The sequence below is a fragment of the Natrix helvetica genome (assembly GCF_964273705.1).
Source record: "Natrix helvetica genome assembly, chromosome: 2".
NCBI classification, from domain to species: Eukaryota; Metazoa; Chordata; class Lepidosauria; order Squamata; family Natricidae; genus Natrix; species Natrix helvetica.
In genome coordinates this window covers 251,775,947-251,791,321 of record NC_138552.1, presented here as the reverse complement: position 1 = coordinate 251,791,321, position 15,375 = coordinate 251,775,947, and the positions used below count along the sequence as shown (strand labels likewise).

Genomic DNA, 15,375 nt, shown 5'->3' with positions numbered 1-15,375 from the left:
ACACTTTTTTTTATTCTAAAGAACATCGAGGTACTATCAGGAGAAAAATTAAAAGGTCAGGATTGAGTTAGGGAATATCTTCTTTCAATGTGACTCTTCTGCATTTAGGATCTTAAAGAAATCCTGTCTACCATTTTTGATTATGGTTAATTTCAAAAATCTAGGTGCTCCAAAATCAAGCCAACTTCATGCCCCAAGAGAGGACTGTAATCTAGATCTCCCCAATTCTGGTAAAAGAATCGACCCATTAAATATGAATAACAGCACTTCTTCTCAGTCTTATCCCAAACCTCAGGCAAGTCTTTTTCAAATGGCTTTTCCCAAAGATACTGCACATAAGCCAAATGCAGAGGCTTCTCTTCCACCGCACCTTCTCTGTGAAATCATCTTCTGATGAATGTCACAATAGTAGTCATGTGATGATAAACAGAAAACAAATCCAAAGTTTTTGTCCTTTTATTTTGACAAATCAGAAGATGGGGGGGGGCATCATGTTCTTTCTTTCCTAGTACTTGGGCCAGGTAGTTATTGGTACTGGTGGTTTTATGATTTTAAAGCTTAATTTTTAGTGTAACAAAAACAAATTGACTACAGGACCTTCTGGGTGATATTTTCATCAAAGAACGTGGGTAAATGACTCTTCTATTAAAATGTTCTAAGAATTCTGTTGCAGTTCTGTTAGAATATTACTTTATTATTCCAAGTTTTAGAGCTTAATAAAATGTTCAATGGCTCTATATTTCCTAAATATATTGGGGTGCACTTACTGTGCTTAATTATTATTGCTTGAACTCAGTGGTGGGTTTCAATTTATTTTCTGCATGTGCAGAAACATCCAGGCAGGTAGGCGGAGCCTCCCGCCACTGCCACTACTGGTTTGCCCAATCCAGGGCAAACCAGCAGAAACCCACCTCTGCTTGAACTCCCGCTAACATAAGTTAGCTGGACACAGAACTTGTCTCCCTCTAAGAAACTCACGGCCCGCAGGCCAGATGCTTCATGCACTGGCCATGCCCATCCCCTTTTAGCAAAGGGGGGAAAAGTTGCAATACGTCACATGATGACAACGTGTCATCACGAGTTTGACTTCCCTGCCCTAAAACATTTACCTCACTTTATCTAATGCGTCAACCATTTTCCCGAGACAGGTTTAAAAAGATTAGTTGAATCTAGCGCTTCTGCATAATCATCTGTTCGAAGCTTTTGGAAGGCTGCTTGAAAATGAAAGCCAAGGGACTGCACCTGCTGTCCCCTTAATGTAGAAGACGTGTCAGGAGTCTGCTGCTTGAGAAAGAAGGGACAAAACTTTGCCAAAGGGTCAAAGAATACAAATGTCCTCTGGGGATGACATAAACTCTTTTGGGATAGACTTTGGCTTCTGGCCAGAGCATAAATGAGCAATGACAGCAGTTGGTTGAATGGCATCTTTGCTCATTCTTCTGCTCTCCTGAAGCTCCAGCTAAATCAGCTCAAGTTTCACATGGTATCATCCCAACCTCTCTCACATAGGAAGCAAAAATAAATTAAGGAAGTTAGAACTGAAGGTGCAAGTGCAATTATGTCAGGGATATCAAGTAGGGCAAGAGGGAATTACAGATGTCTTTATGTAGGCAGTTGGGCAATGCAGGAGATAAAGAAGCAATCAAGAAGGAAGAAAAGAATAAAGCTGGATTGCAAATGTTTATTGGTACCTTGTATCAAATCGAATTTCAGTGGGTCATTTTTTTTAGATACTAGAGAGCTTATCCATTATTTTGTTAAGTGTCTTTTTTTCCTCTGGCTTTATCTGTAACCTAATTTGCAGCAGTTAGGCAAAGGCTCTTTACTTACTTCTGTCTTCCTACTAAGATAAATTTCATCTACTATCTAAAATATTTCAACCCTTGAGATACTAAAGCAGGGGAATTAGGTCACTAAACACAAATATCTCTATATTTGTCTATCAACCAGACCCAGAATGAATGCAATGGCACTACAAAATTGTGACTAAATACAGGTAGTCTTCGACTTGGAACTACAATTGAGACCAATATTTCTGTTGTAAAATGAGACATTTGTTAGGTGAGTTTTGACCCATTTTATGACCTCTCCTGCCTCTCACTTAACAGTTGTTAAGTGAATCACTGCAGTTGGTAAATTAGTAACGCGGTTGTTAAGTGAATCTGGTTTCCCCATTGACTTTGCTTGTCAGAATGTCGCAAAAGGGGATGACCTGAACTTGGGACACAGCAACGGTCATAAACATGAGTCAGTTGCCAAGCATCTGAATTTTGATCACATGATCATGGGAATGTTGCAAATGTTGTAACTGTGGAAATTGGTCATAGTCACTTTTTTAGTGCTGTTGTAACTTTGAACAGTCAATAAATGAACTGTTGTAACTATAGGATAACAAGAGCAATAGCACTTAGACTTATATACCGCTTCACAGTGCTTTCCAGCCCTCTCTAAGCGGTTTACAGAGTCAGCATATTGCCCCCAACAATCTGGATCCTCATTTTACCCACCTCGGAAGGATGGAAGGCTGAGTCAACCTTGAGTCAGTGAGAATCGAACTGCCAAATTGCAGGCAGTGGATAGTCAGCAGACGTAGCCTGCAGTACTGCACTCTAACCACTGCGCCATCATGGCTCATTGCTGCTTTTTTTAAAATTCCTCTTTCCCTATTGCTGGTAGAAAATAATGTGGCTGCTGTTCATTTTGATTAAGAGGATTCAGAGAGACTCCTGAATTCTGCTTCAAAATACAGGTTTTCTCTTTTGATCATGGCCCTATCCTCACTCACTGCTCAATTACATAATGGTCCTTATAGAGAAGCGGTTAGGAATGTATCTTATGGCTGTCATTGAAGTAAGAACTCCTGGGCAGAAATAGGCCGAATGGTTCCTCACATCTTGTCAGTCATTTAATGTGTAATGTTTACAAGATAAAATCAGTTAAATTATCTTCGTTTTAGAGAGGGTAATAATAAAATTACAATAACAATCAAATCAAATTACATTCATATTTTTCAACAAGTCTTACGCTATATCTCTCAAGCAGAGTTTTTTTTTGTTGCAATTTCACTTCACGAGTGTTTGTTTCTGCATACGTACATAAAAGAAGGTAAATCCTATTTTACTTCTCTGACACTTGTAATCATAGCACACATGTGATGAAAAACATGCTCAAAGCATGGTGTATAAAATAATAGAAATACTCTATCAATGCAAGCTGGGATTTTTGGCTTAAGTTTATGTTGCACATGGCTCTAGTGTATGAAATTTAAAATTGTGCACAATATCCGCGGTTCCCCCCCCCCCAATAATCTTTTTAGCTTTTGTTAGCATTACAGGATCTGATAGGCTTTCATATTAAAGGAGTTACCACTTTTGTATTATGTTTCCCAATTTGGTATTCTCAGGATGTTCTATGAGCTAAACTGGTAATTCAAGAATTGTAGGCCCAGTAAAGACATCAAATCAAGGAAATATAGAATTTTTTTGCCTCCCGAAGCCCCGCCCCTTCATCAAAATGGCCGTGCATAGCCTCATGGAGGCTTTCAGAGAGCTCCTGGGAGCTGGGGAGGGCAGAAATTAGCAAAGAACGGACCGTTTTTTGCCCCCCAGCCTCCAGCAGCACTCTAAGCCTCCATAAGGCTATGCATGCAATTTTTTTGTCAAAAAAATGGGCCGTTTTTTGCTTGTTTTTGGCTCCCCCACCCTGCCAGGAGCACTCTGCAAGCCCCCCCAAAGCTATTCATGCCTTTTTAAAAAAAAAAACGGGCCCATTTTTGTTATATTCCTTTCCTCCCCGACATACGACCGGGGATTCCCTCTGTTGACAGCTAGCAACAGCCATGCCGCGCCTTAGCCAATCAGGCGCGGCTTGGCTGAAGGCGGGCTGTTCTGCTATCCTGATTGGTTTCTCTGCCTGACAGCTCTTCGTATAAATAGCTGTCAGGCAGAGGAACGAGAGATTCTCTCCTGTATTAGTTCTTGCTGTTATATTCAATAAAATTGTGTTGGACGTTCCTCAGCGTGTCAAGCCTCATCTTTCCCCACACCTCTTCTCTGGCGACGAAGGTGGGATCGCTCTGAGGCGACGAACCTGAAGGAACCCGACCTCCTCAATCTGCCGCTTGAGTTCCAGCTCCCCGAGCCGAACAACTCCAAGCTGCTATGGCATCGCTTCCCCCGTTCGCTCCCTTCGGGACAGACGGAGAAGGATGGACCGGTTTTTTAGAGCGCTTCGAGTGCTTCATGAGGGCCAATGGAAAGCGGGGTATTCCGATGGAGGAGAAATGTAGTTTCTTCCTCAGTAGTTGCGGAACCCCGATGTTTAACGCCGCCCGGGCGTTGGCAGCCCCTCTGCCAGTCCACGAACTTGACTGGGACACTTTGATGGCAAACTGAAAGGGCACTACGCCCCAACCCCATCGAAGATAGCACGGCGGTACGCGTTCCGCCAGTGTGTCCAGAAACCCCACGAAGATGTCAGCCAGTTCCTCCAGTCCCTGAGGACCACGGCCATCCCTTGCGAGTTCCTAGACCTGGAGGACAACCTGGTGGAGCAGTTCGTCAGCGGGGTCAAGGACCTCCGGCTGAAGAGACGCCTCCTGGCTCGGCCAGAAATCACCTTGGCCGAGGCGGTCACTGAGGCGCGCGCGGTGGAGTTGTCCGAACAATCCACCGCCGAAATGGACCGTCACCAGCTGCCGAACTATCCAGCCCGCACTTGCCTCATTGATCAGCTGGCGCCGTTGCCTAGCCCGGCTGAAGAAGAGGAAGAGCTAGTGGCCCGCCTGGCAGAGCTGCAGAGACGCCGCAATCCGCGACCTCCGCGCCAGACTACGGCAGCCTGCCTTGGCTGCGGGGGCAGCCACGACCGGTCAGCCTGCCCATTCCGGGCGTCCATCTGCCGCCGGTGCTCCAAAAAAGGGCACCTGGCCCAGGTTTGCCGGGCTGTGCTGCCTCCGTCTCCACGAGAGCCAGCTGCTACGCCGTGGAGCCAGGACCAGCAGCCACCCCTGCTGAGGCAATCTACCAGGCCTCCGCAGGTGCGGACAGAATCAAGGCGTCAGTCCTCATTGAGGGCGCCCCTTGCATTATGGAGGTGGACTCCGGCTCGTCCCGCTCCATAATTTCATGGGCTGACTTTAACAAACTCTGCCCCGGCGTCCTAAAACGCCAATTGACTGCCAGCCCCGTGGCCCTAAGGGACTATCAGGGGTCACTTATCCCAACCCTGGGCAGCTATACAGTTAGGGTTGAATATGGGGGGTTTTCGGGATGCCTGCCCGTTCTGGTGGTCGAAAAGCCCCTCCCCGCATTGCTGGGGCTGGACTGGTTCCCCGCCCTGGGTCTCTCCGTGCAGGGGGTGTATTCCCTCTCAGACACACCCCCTGACGTGGCTGCCGTCATCTCCGCCTACGCGGACGTGTTTGATGGCCAGCTTGGGCTGTATAAGGGCACCCCCATCTCTCTTAACTTAGATCCCCAGGTTGCTCCCATTAGGCTGAAGGCCCGCAGGGTGCCTTTTGCCTTGAGGGCCAAAGTTGATGAGGAGATTGACCGCTTGCTGGCGCAGGGCGTATTGGAGCCAGTTGACTACTCATGTTGGGAGACCCCAATAGTGGTCCCCGTGAAGGCCGACAGCTCCATACGTCTCTGCGCCGACTTTAAATCCACCATCAATTTGGCCCTTCAGGCAAACCCCTATCCAGTCCCTGTTGTACAGCACCTGCTCCACTCCCTGGGGCAGGGCTGTATTTTCGCGAAACTGGATATGGCGCAGGCCTACCAGCAGCTCCCGGTGGATGATGAAGCGGCGGCTGCGCAGACTATCGTCACCCACCGAGGGGCTTTCCGTTGCCGCCGCCTCCAATTCGGCGTTTCCGTGGCCCCGGGGATCTTCCAGAGCCTCATGGAGCGATTGCTCCATGGGCTCCCTGGCGTTGTACCCTATTTTGACGATGTCCTGATCGCTGCTTCCAGCCGCTCAGGACTCCTCGAAATGTTGGGGAAGGTCCTCGACCGTTTTAGGGGCGTGGGTCTCAAATTAAAGCGCAGCAAATGTTCATTTGCTGTGCCTAAAGTGGACTTCCTAGGCTTCTCCATAGATGCCCACGGAATCCACCCCACCCCTGCTAAAGTCGCAGCCATTAAGAACGCCCCCACCCCCGCCTCTAAGGCGGAGCTGCAGTCGTTCTTAGGGCTTTTAAACTTTTACGCGCCATTTTTGCCGCACAAGGCGTCACTAGCTGAGCCGCTGCATCGGTTGCTCGACCGATCCGCGGCCTGGCGCTGGGGCAGCCGCGAAGCGCATGCGTTCGCGGCTGTCAAAGACATGCTGACGTCAGAGGCAGTCCTAGTCCAATACAGTGACAGGATGCCCCTGACTCTGGCGTGTGACGCCTCCCCCGTGGGTTTGGGGGCTGTCCTGAGCCATGTCCTCCCCAACGGCTCGGAAGCCCCCATAGCTTTTTATTCCTGGACACTCTCTCCAGCGGAGAGGAACTACAGCCAGATCGACAAGGAGGCTCTGGCTGCTGTGTCCGGGGTTAAAAAGTTCCACGAGTACCTGTACGGACGGCATTTCACGCTCTTCACTGACCACAAGCCGCTCCTTGGTCTTCTGGCCGGTGACCGTCCGACCCCTCCCATCCTGTCTCCCCGCATGACCCGTTGGGTGGAGTTCCTAGCGGCATACTCGTATGCCTTGGTCTACCGCCCTGGCAAGCAGTTGGGGCACGCTGATGCCCTCAGCCGCTGCCCCTTGCCCATCTCCAACCCACAGACAGTGCCTTGCCTGTCTGTTTTGGCTATTGCGGATCTGGCCTTGCCGCTCTCCGCGAGCGATGTGGCTGCAGCGTCCCAGGCCAACCCCACCCTCTCCCAGGTGATGGCTTGGGTGCTGCGAGGATGGCCTGGGGGGCCGGTGTCCAACGACTACCGCCCCTACAAGGCCAGGCAGCTAGAGCTGTCTCTCCACAGTGGGTGCCTCCTGTGGGGGGACAGGGTGGTCATACTACCCACCCTGCGCGAACAGGTGCTGTCTCGCCTCCATGAGGGCCACCCAGGCATAGCGCGCATGAAGGCGCTTGCGCGCAGCTATGTTTGTTGGCCCCGTCTGGACGACGAGATTGCTACCTGGGTTGCCAGGTGCTCGACCTGCCAAGTCTCCCGTCCAGCGCCTCCGGCGGCCCCGCCGCGGGAGTGGGAGATTCCGCGCAGCCCATGGTCACGCCTCCACCTGGATTTCGCTGGGCCTTTCCGAGGCCAGGTCTTCCTGGTCGTGGTGGACGCTTACTCGCGCTGGGTGGAGCTCATCCTCATGACCTCCACCACAGATTATAATAAAAATAGATTGTTTGGGTTGCAAGATCAGTTTCTGCTCACATAAGCCAGAAGCAGAATTTTTACTTCAATAAAGAGTTAAATCCAACTATTCTCCATAACGGGATGAATTTTAAATGATTCTTCCATTTCATTTTTTCCAGCTTTCATTATCACAGTATGTGGCCTGTAAATTGAAATTGAAGTGCAAGAGACAGCAACAAGGTAGCTGGAGTTATGATAAAAATTGGGCTATGTTTAGTCTGAGAAAAAAATGACTGGGGGTGGGGACGTTTTCAAATATTAGAAAAGCAGAAAAAATACTAGAAGAATATGAAAAGAAGGTGATGAATTTTCTCCCTGCTGGTCTGAGGCCAGGATCATATCAAATATACTGGCACAAGAAGAGAAATTTCAGTTACAGATTAAAGAAACCTCTTGTCTAAGTGATAGAACCAATTCACCAGAAAGATGGCAGGACTTATTGGTTGAATTTAACAGGCTAAACAAGTCACAGTTGGCAGCAAAAAGTATGGCATTTCAGTCCTGCTCTCCTCCTTGAAAGAGATGGTCCATCTAAAGTCTGGATTTAGCAGTCATAATACATTTAATGAAATAAACAGATACATAAAACCAAATAACCTCTATGTCCACATCAGTGCTTTAGTTCCCATAAACCAAGGGTGTCCAAACTTGGGAACTTTAAGACTTGTGGACTTCAACTCCCAGAATTCCCCAGCCAGCCATGCTGGCTGGGGAATTCTGGGAGTTGAAGTCCACAAGTCTTAAAGTTCCCAAGTTTGGACACCCCTGCCATAAACAATGGAAGTTAGAACTGATCACCAGTGATTGTTTACAACAAGAGATACAGATGGAAAGTGTTTTGGAATACCAGATGTTGGACAAAAGCTATGAAGACTCACCTATGTTCAGGTGAAAGGAATTAGCTTCATCACTTATTTATGATCAGCAAGAGACATTTTGCTTTATTGATTTTTATATTGGTTTAGTAAGATTATGTCTTGATAATCACTTTTAGTTGCTTTAGAAAGAGAAAGGCATAATGAAAGACTGGCATCAATAAAACAAATAGATTTTGCGAGTAGATGTTGGCAACTTATTGCTTGACCAGGCAACTACCTGTATGCACCTACAAGGTATTTCTTCCATTTAAATATTCTTAGCATTTTGAATGGTTAAACACTTAAACTGACTTCTTCAAACAATAGCTGTGCAGATCACATTTGACAAATCAAAAGATTACCATCAGTTGCTTGAAGGCTGTATGTCAGGCCTAATGCTAAAAAACCCTTTGCTAGGAATTCTCCAGCGTCTTCTCCCATGCCAACAACCATCTTGGCGAAACGTTCTCCTTCCTCCAGCTAAATCGATGAAAGAAAGGGAGAAACATTACAGGAAATGTCCTTTGCGACGTCTTAGTAGAATATTTAATTCTTAGGAAATGAATTCAAGATTAGCAAGCATCAGAACTCACTGCTGTAAGATGGTGCTATGCTTCCAGTGAATTTGGAAGACCAGACTTCTAAATCTCAATGCATGACAAAAAGCTAGCTTTTCCCAACATGGTGCCCAGCTGCAACACATTTTAATCCTATCAGGTGAATATATATGATCATTAGTGAAAGGTTTGGCACTAATGCTGGCTCTGGACTTTGGGAATAGGAATCTGTCAAGTATGTCACTTCTGCCATTGTTAAAATTGCTTGTATATTGCTCTATGTTTCATGCATATGGCACCTGTCTCTTTGGCAGATGGAGAATCAACAAGCAAAAGACATATGCTGTTGCTTCCCATTTCTTAGTTTTCTCATCCTGTCCACGTTTGGACCAAAAGGTGTGGGGTGGAGGGTAAGAGAACAGCAATGGCAAAGAGACAGAGACTTTTGATTATAGATTCATTACTGGGGCACAGATCTTGACCCATGCAAACCATACAGCCATACAGTCCTATTTATTTTCTAAATAGGAGACAGATAAAACCCCTGGGGAAGTAGAGAGACCCAGAAATGAATTAATAGAGACAATAAGAAAGGGGAAGGGCAAATGGGGCAGATTGTTATTTATGATTTACTGAACTTAGTCCATGGGCCACAGAGTGTGACATTCAACTTCTTCATAACTTCCAGAGAGGCAACTCTAAAAACCAAGCAATACAGCAGGATGATGGTTTTAGGCTGATGGGTCACATTAAACCAGTCAGCAGGATGATGAAGAAGAAGAGGTGGAGGAGATTTATAGGTTGCCCAACTCCAGAATGAATCTGGGTGGCAAAGAGAGTATCTGAAACAAAAGAAGTGACAGAAAAATGGGAATGTGGGTGGCAGAAACAGAGAAAAGTGTTGTCTACTAAAAAGTGTGACTTTTCTCAGCTTGCGGACCCAAAGAATGCCCCTAATATACTGTAGTTCCAGTATGAGATGAAATTATGCAGACAGGAGGTACACTCAGATAACAGGTCTTTGGTATCAGTTATTAACTGTGTCAGTTGTGATAGCCTTATCAAAATATGGACCACCTTTAGATGGCAACAAGATATGGAAAACACTATCTCTTATTAATCAGTGGAACAACTTGCCTCCAGAAGTTGTGAATGCCCCAACACTGGAAGTCTTTAAGAAGATGTTGGATAGCCATTTGTCTGGAATGGTATAGGGTTTCCTGCCTAGGCAGGGACTAGAAGACCTCCAAGGTCCCTTCCAACTCTGCTATTGTATTGTATTGTATTGTATTGTATTTGCTTTCATCCAAACTTTTGCAGCTCAGATTCAGTATGAAAAATTCTACCTGTAGGTGCCCAACCTGTTACATTATACTTCTGAGATTTTGATTAGTGACTCAGAGGTTTTTTTTAATGGGGCTAACCTGAAACTAAACCAGATCAGAGACAAATATTTTAAAAGCTTAAATCTCTCTGCAAACATGGCTTCAATTGAAAGAAGCCTTTCTCCCCTCTCAGTTAGTGTCCTGCCAATTGCAGTATGAGAAATAATTATATTAATGGAGGATTACTAAGCATCACTTTTTCAAAGAAATGGCTATACTACTTTTATATTTTCTAAGTAATAATATGATATGTGCCCAAATAATAATGCTTCCTAATAAAAACTATCATAGGCTCCTAACCAAGCTCATCCTTGTATTCTCTATGAGGCAGAAGAGGAGATCAATGATGTTTGTGAGGGAATTATTATCGATAAGAAGATATGGTAGCACTTGTGACCAAACGTTTGTGAAACAGAGTTGGTTATTGCTTGTGATCCCAGAAGGATTGGAGGCAGAGCCAATGCCACTGCTGATGGTGTTTCATCACCATCAACAGTGGCATTAACAGAAGAAGATGACCAACAGACAGCGTGATTTTTCAGAACACTAAGTTACAAAAGAACATTGTAGGACAAGAACAAAGGATCTAAAAAGATCAGCTAACTCCAAAGATTCCTCAGCTATCAGAAATAAGAAGGAATAACAAGGCTTCCAACTCTCTCCTGGGTTGAAGGATGTGCACAGAAACACACTCAGCAAGATATGCCAACAAACTATATTCAGTCATTGTAAACTATAATAATCTGTGTTTCCCACTGCCATCGTCTTTGGTGAAAAACCTCATTTTATTAGTAGCCTACTGCTTAAGAACTATATTTCCTGAGACAGAGGGAGGCTTTTTCCAGCTAACCATATTATTTTATTGCAGGTTTTGGGATGGATGATTGAACTAAGCATACAGGCACACTGACAAGGAATAGGAACAGCAGGTGTTGTCCCCTGGCAAGAGGATGCCCAGCTGGTGTTCAGCTGGCACATCTTGGCATGTTGTTTCTTTCTGTTGTGTTTCCCCTCCCACCCCCTTTCTTTTAGGAGAACAAGGCCATGCATTTTAAACTATATTCTTTACATCTAAAAGCAACAAGCAAACAGTATGAGTTTTCACCAATAGTAGTTTAATATTGCAAGGAAAGATTAGGTGACAGTCAGGAACATTAGTATGATATCTTTTTTTAAGGACATGATTTTTTCTTAAAATTAGATAAATCAGGTGGGAGATTTTAAAAAGGAGGTAAAAAGTGAAAACAATTCTGTTAACTGTACAATTCTAGAGGTTTAGGAATAGAAAACCAAAGATGTTTTAATCTCATCCACTCCCACAGTCTCTGCCATGCCAAGAGACTGTAAAGAACAGTTTATATATTATATAGCAGCAAATCCCAAATCCATCACAGGTTTTTTTTAAGCATCTGCTTGCCTTTTTTGATATTTTTGGATGTACACTTTAAAAAATGCTTCAGTAGGTACCTAAAATGTTATGCTTTATGCAATTTTAAATCCAAAAAATATTGGAAGTTTGTCCATGGAAGTCCCACCATAAAAACAAGCATTATAATGTCCAATGTAACATGAATATAAATATAAAGTTCTAAATATTTTTAAACTTTATGAGTGAGAATTAGTTTTTATTTTAATATTCAAGCTTAATTCAAATTAGGTCCTTCTGTGAACTCCTGCACATTACAATGCTCCTATGGTTACTACTAGGACTGCAGTGCGGTTTTCATTACAGAGCAATATCAACTAACAATTTCCATGTTGTCATATATTAATGCAGGTTGTAAGATGTGTTAAACCGAGATTGGTTTTTGCATATGTATCACTTGCTCGATCACGAGACTGATACAAAAATGGTCCCCCTACCCAAATGAGCATATTTGGAATGTATTTCCAAGTATGAATAAGATATGTCTTGGAATGTTTTTAAACATCCTTTCAAACTTCTAAAACTCTTGTTTCCAGACAACATATCTGGATATTTAAAGACCCGAAACATTTTACTGCAAGAACAGAACAGAATAGAATAGAATAGAATTGAATATGGAAGGAACCTTGGAGGTCTTCTAGTCCAGCCCCCTGCTCAACCGGGAGAATTTATGCCATTTCAGATAAGTGACTGTCTAGTTCCTTCTTAAAAACTTCCAGTGATGGAGTGCCCACAATTTCTGAAGGCAAGCTGTTCCACTGGTTAATTGTCCTCAATGTTAGAAAGTTTCCCCTTAATTCCAGGTTGCTTCTCTCTTTGATTAGTTTCCAACCATTGTTTCTTGTCCTGCCCTCTTGTGCTTTGGAGAATAATTTGACCCTTCTTCTTTGTGACAGCCCCTCAAATACTGGGATACTGATACTGCTATCATGTCGCCCCTAATTCTTCTTTTCTTTAGACTAGCAAACCCAAAACCTGCAGCCGTTCTTCATATGGCTTAGTCTCCATGCCTTTGATCATCTTAGCTGCTCTTCTTTGGACTTTTTCCAAAGGCTCAACATCTTTTTGTAGTGTGGTGACCATGTGGTCGTGCTAGGGTTTAATAAAGCACACTAATACTTCACATGTTCTTGATTCTATGCCTCTGTTAATCAACCCAGGATTGTATCAGCTTTTTTAGCTGCTGCTGCACACTGCTGGCTCATATTCAAGTGATCAATCACTAGGACTTCAAGGTCCCTTTCACAGTTACTGTTTTTGAGCGAGGTCTCACCTAATCTGTACTTATACCTTTGGTTTTTCTTCCCTAAATGTAAAACTTTGCTTTAAAATAACAATAAAATTCATTTTGTTGGATAAGACCCCTTGTTCAACTTTGTCAAGATCCTGAGCTTATTTTCTGGGATGTCGGCTATTCCTGCCAGTTTAGTATCATCTGCAAATTTGATGAGTTCCCATTCTATTCCCTCATCTAAGTCATTTCTGAAGCTATGTAAGAGTACTGGGCCTAAGACAAAGCTTTGTAGTATCTCACTGCTTATTTCTCTCCATGTGGATGTAGTACCATTAAGGAGTATGGTTTGGTCAGCAGTTGTGTTTAAGAAGAGAGGAGCAAGGGTGATAAAGAATAATTTATCAAGGGCCTCATTTTCAGCTCATGTTACAAACAAGATTTAAGCCAGAACTTTTTTGATTCATTGGGAAAGCTTGCAGCTTTTGGAGAAGGAGAGGCATTTTACTATACTGTAGAGCAGAAGGTTTACAACTAGACAAATGTCAGCTTAATTTCCTGACTGATCCACATAACCTGTTACCTAAAACACTGGAGATGTGCTGCCAATCACTGACAGCAATATTGGGAAAGAGGAACCTGTGATTAATCTACATGGAAAATGTTAGATTGGGTAATGGAAAGGCACACTCAGGCTAAAGGCAACAACAGCTCTTTATTGTAACAGAACAAGTATGTACAATCCAGCGAAGGTTGAGTCTGACAGCAGCCCTTTTATAGGGAGCTGTCAGACCCTTCGACCAATGAGATTAAACCTCTGTTCCCGCCAGAACAGAGGACCTTGGTGGAAACCATTATAACTGTAGCTAGTATCTAACAGAAAGGTTTTCTTATCAGGACACCTCAGAGGAATCCAACCAGCCCTAGTACTTTTTCAGAATCCTCTATGTCTTCTTTACTCTCTCTTGGACTTAAAATATACAACTTCTTTGTGAATAAGTCTTTCTCTGTGGAGTTGTTTCATCTGATAGTTAGCTTTGTTGTAGAGGCTGATTTCTCTGTTATCAGTGACTTATTGGTTCTTCTGCAATTTTTACTTTGTTCAATTTGTAGTTTGATGAATCAGTAAGTAAAACTATAAAGCTAGTCACTATTCTAGAGGCATTGCAAAAATTAAAAATATTTATTTCAAGAAATTTAAAATATATTGAGGTATCTCTTCCCAGTGTATAATAAAGTAGCCTGAAAAATATACATTAGGGAAAACATAGATCTTCTTTCATGTGTTTATGACATTCTGATGACTATTCTTACTTTTGTGGGTGATTGATAATTACATTTCTAAATTTACTTCAAAACTGACAATGTATTTATAGGTTGTTGGAAGTACATAGAATAAGTTGCATTTTTAAGATTTCTAAAAATGAGTGGCTTAGTATTTCATAACATAGCAGTTGTTAATCTTGCATCATGTAGCTGCATCAGATACCTAGTAACCTATCATTCAGTGTTAAAGAGAAAAATAAAGTACTACATTTTGTAAAACAATGAATAGATTAGAATAGAATACATGGAATAGAAGTAAGTAAGTAAGTAAGTAAACTTTTATTTATAACCCGCACCCTTTCCTAAACAGGACTCGGGGCGGTGTACAGACATATTAAAAACCATGTAGATACAAAATATAAATGTGTATAAATATATAAACATATAAACATATAAACATATAAACGGAGGAGGTAGAATGTGCTGTACCAAATTTAAATTAAAATACAAATATAATTAAAAGGAGGAGGAGCTTCCGAGGCAGATGGCGGCTGCCGTGTGAGCTCCGCAAAATTGCGGAGGGGTTTTCCATCTGGGAGAGGTGCTGCCGACCCCTAATGCCACTCTGAGGGGTCGTGCTTTGTCGACAACCACCCCCCGACTCTGCCCTGGCCAGGAGGGGGTCGGGCAGGGCGTTTGGGGCGTTTGGGGCGGTCAGCTGGCTAGCGGGAAGCTGAAACACCGAAGGACGCCGAGGACGCCGAGCACGGATTAAACATGATTGCGCTGAACGCTGAACGCCGTTTACCTCTTGCCAGGCGCTTGGGCGGAGAATGGAGCGGAGAAAGAGCTGTGGAATTGTCTGTTTGGCTGTGGCTTCCCATCTGGCTAGTGAGAGCGCCAGATGTGGAGCGTGGAGTGCGGAGCTGAGTGTGGAGTGTGGAGCTGAGCTGAGCGCCAGGCGGCTAGAGAAGAACGGAGAAGAACGGAGACACGAAGTGGGTGCTCGTTTGGCTGTGGTTGCCCGTCTGGCTGGTGAGAGCGTCAGACGTGGAGCGCGGAACGGATCATCTGGCACCAAACAGAGAAACGAATGTGAGAGACGAGAGGCGAGAAGCGCGGAGAGGTTGGAGAGACAGGAAGATGACAAGAAAGATGGCAAGTATGTTGGTTTGTTGGCGTGCTGGCGTGTTGGCGTGTGGGTGTGCTAGCCGGGGCGTTGGTCAGAAACCTGGAGGACTGCCTTGTTGTGTGAGAAGCAAGAAGTGAGAAGTGGGAAGATCTGAACGAAG

At 44.2% G+C, this 15,375-nt stretch overlaps 1 protein-coding gene across 1 annotated transcript in view; it reads right to left on the bottom strand.

Annotated features, from left to right (window-relative positions):
- The window catches only part of TTC7A (tetratricopeptide repeat domain 7A), a 201,788-nt gene that overhangs the window by 99,548 nt on the left and 86,865 nt on the right, over positions 1–15,375 (bottom strand). The window contains exon 12 of the mRNA XM_081940769.1: positions 8,581–8,698. Coding sequence (XP_081796895.1) covers positions 8,581–8,698 — 118 coding nt within the window. The remainder of the gene's footprint in view (positions 1–8,580; positions 8,699–15,375) is intronic.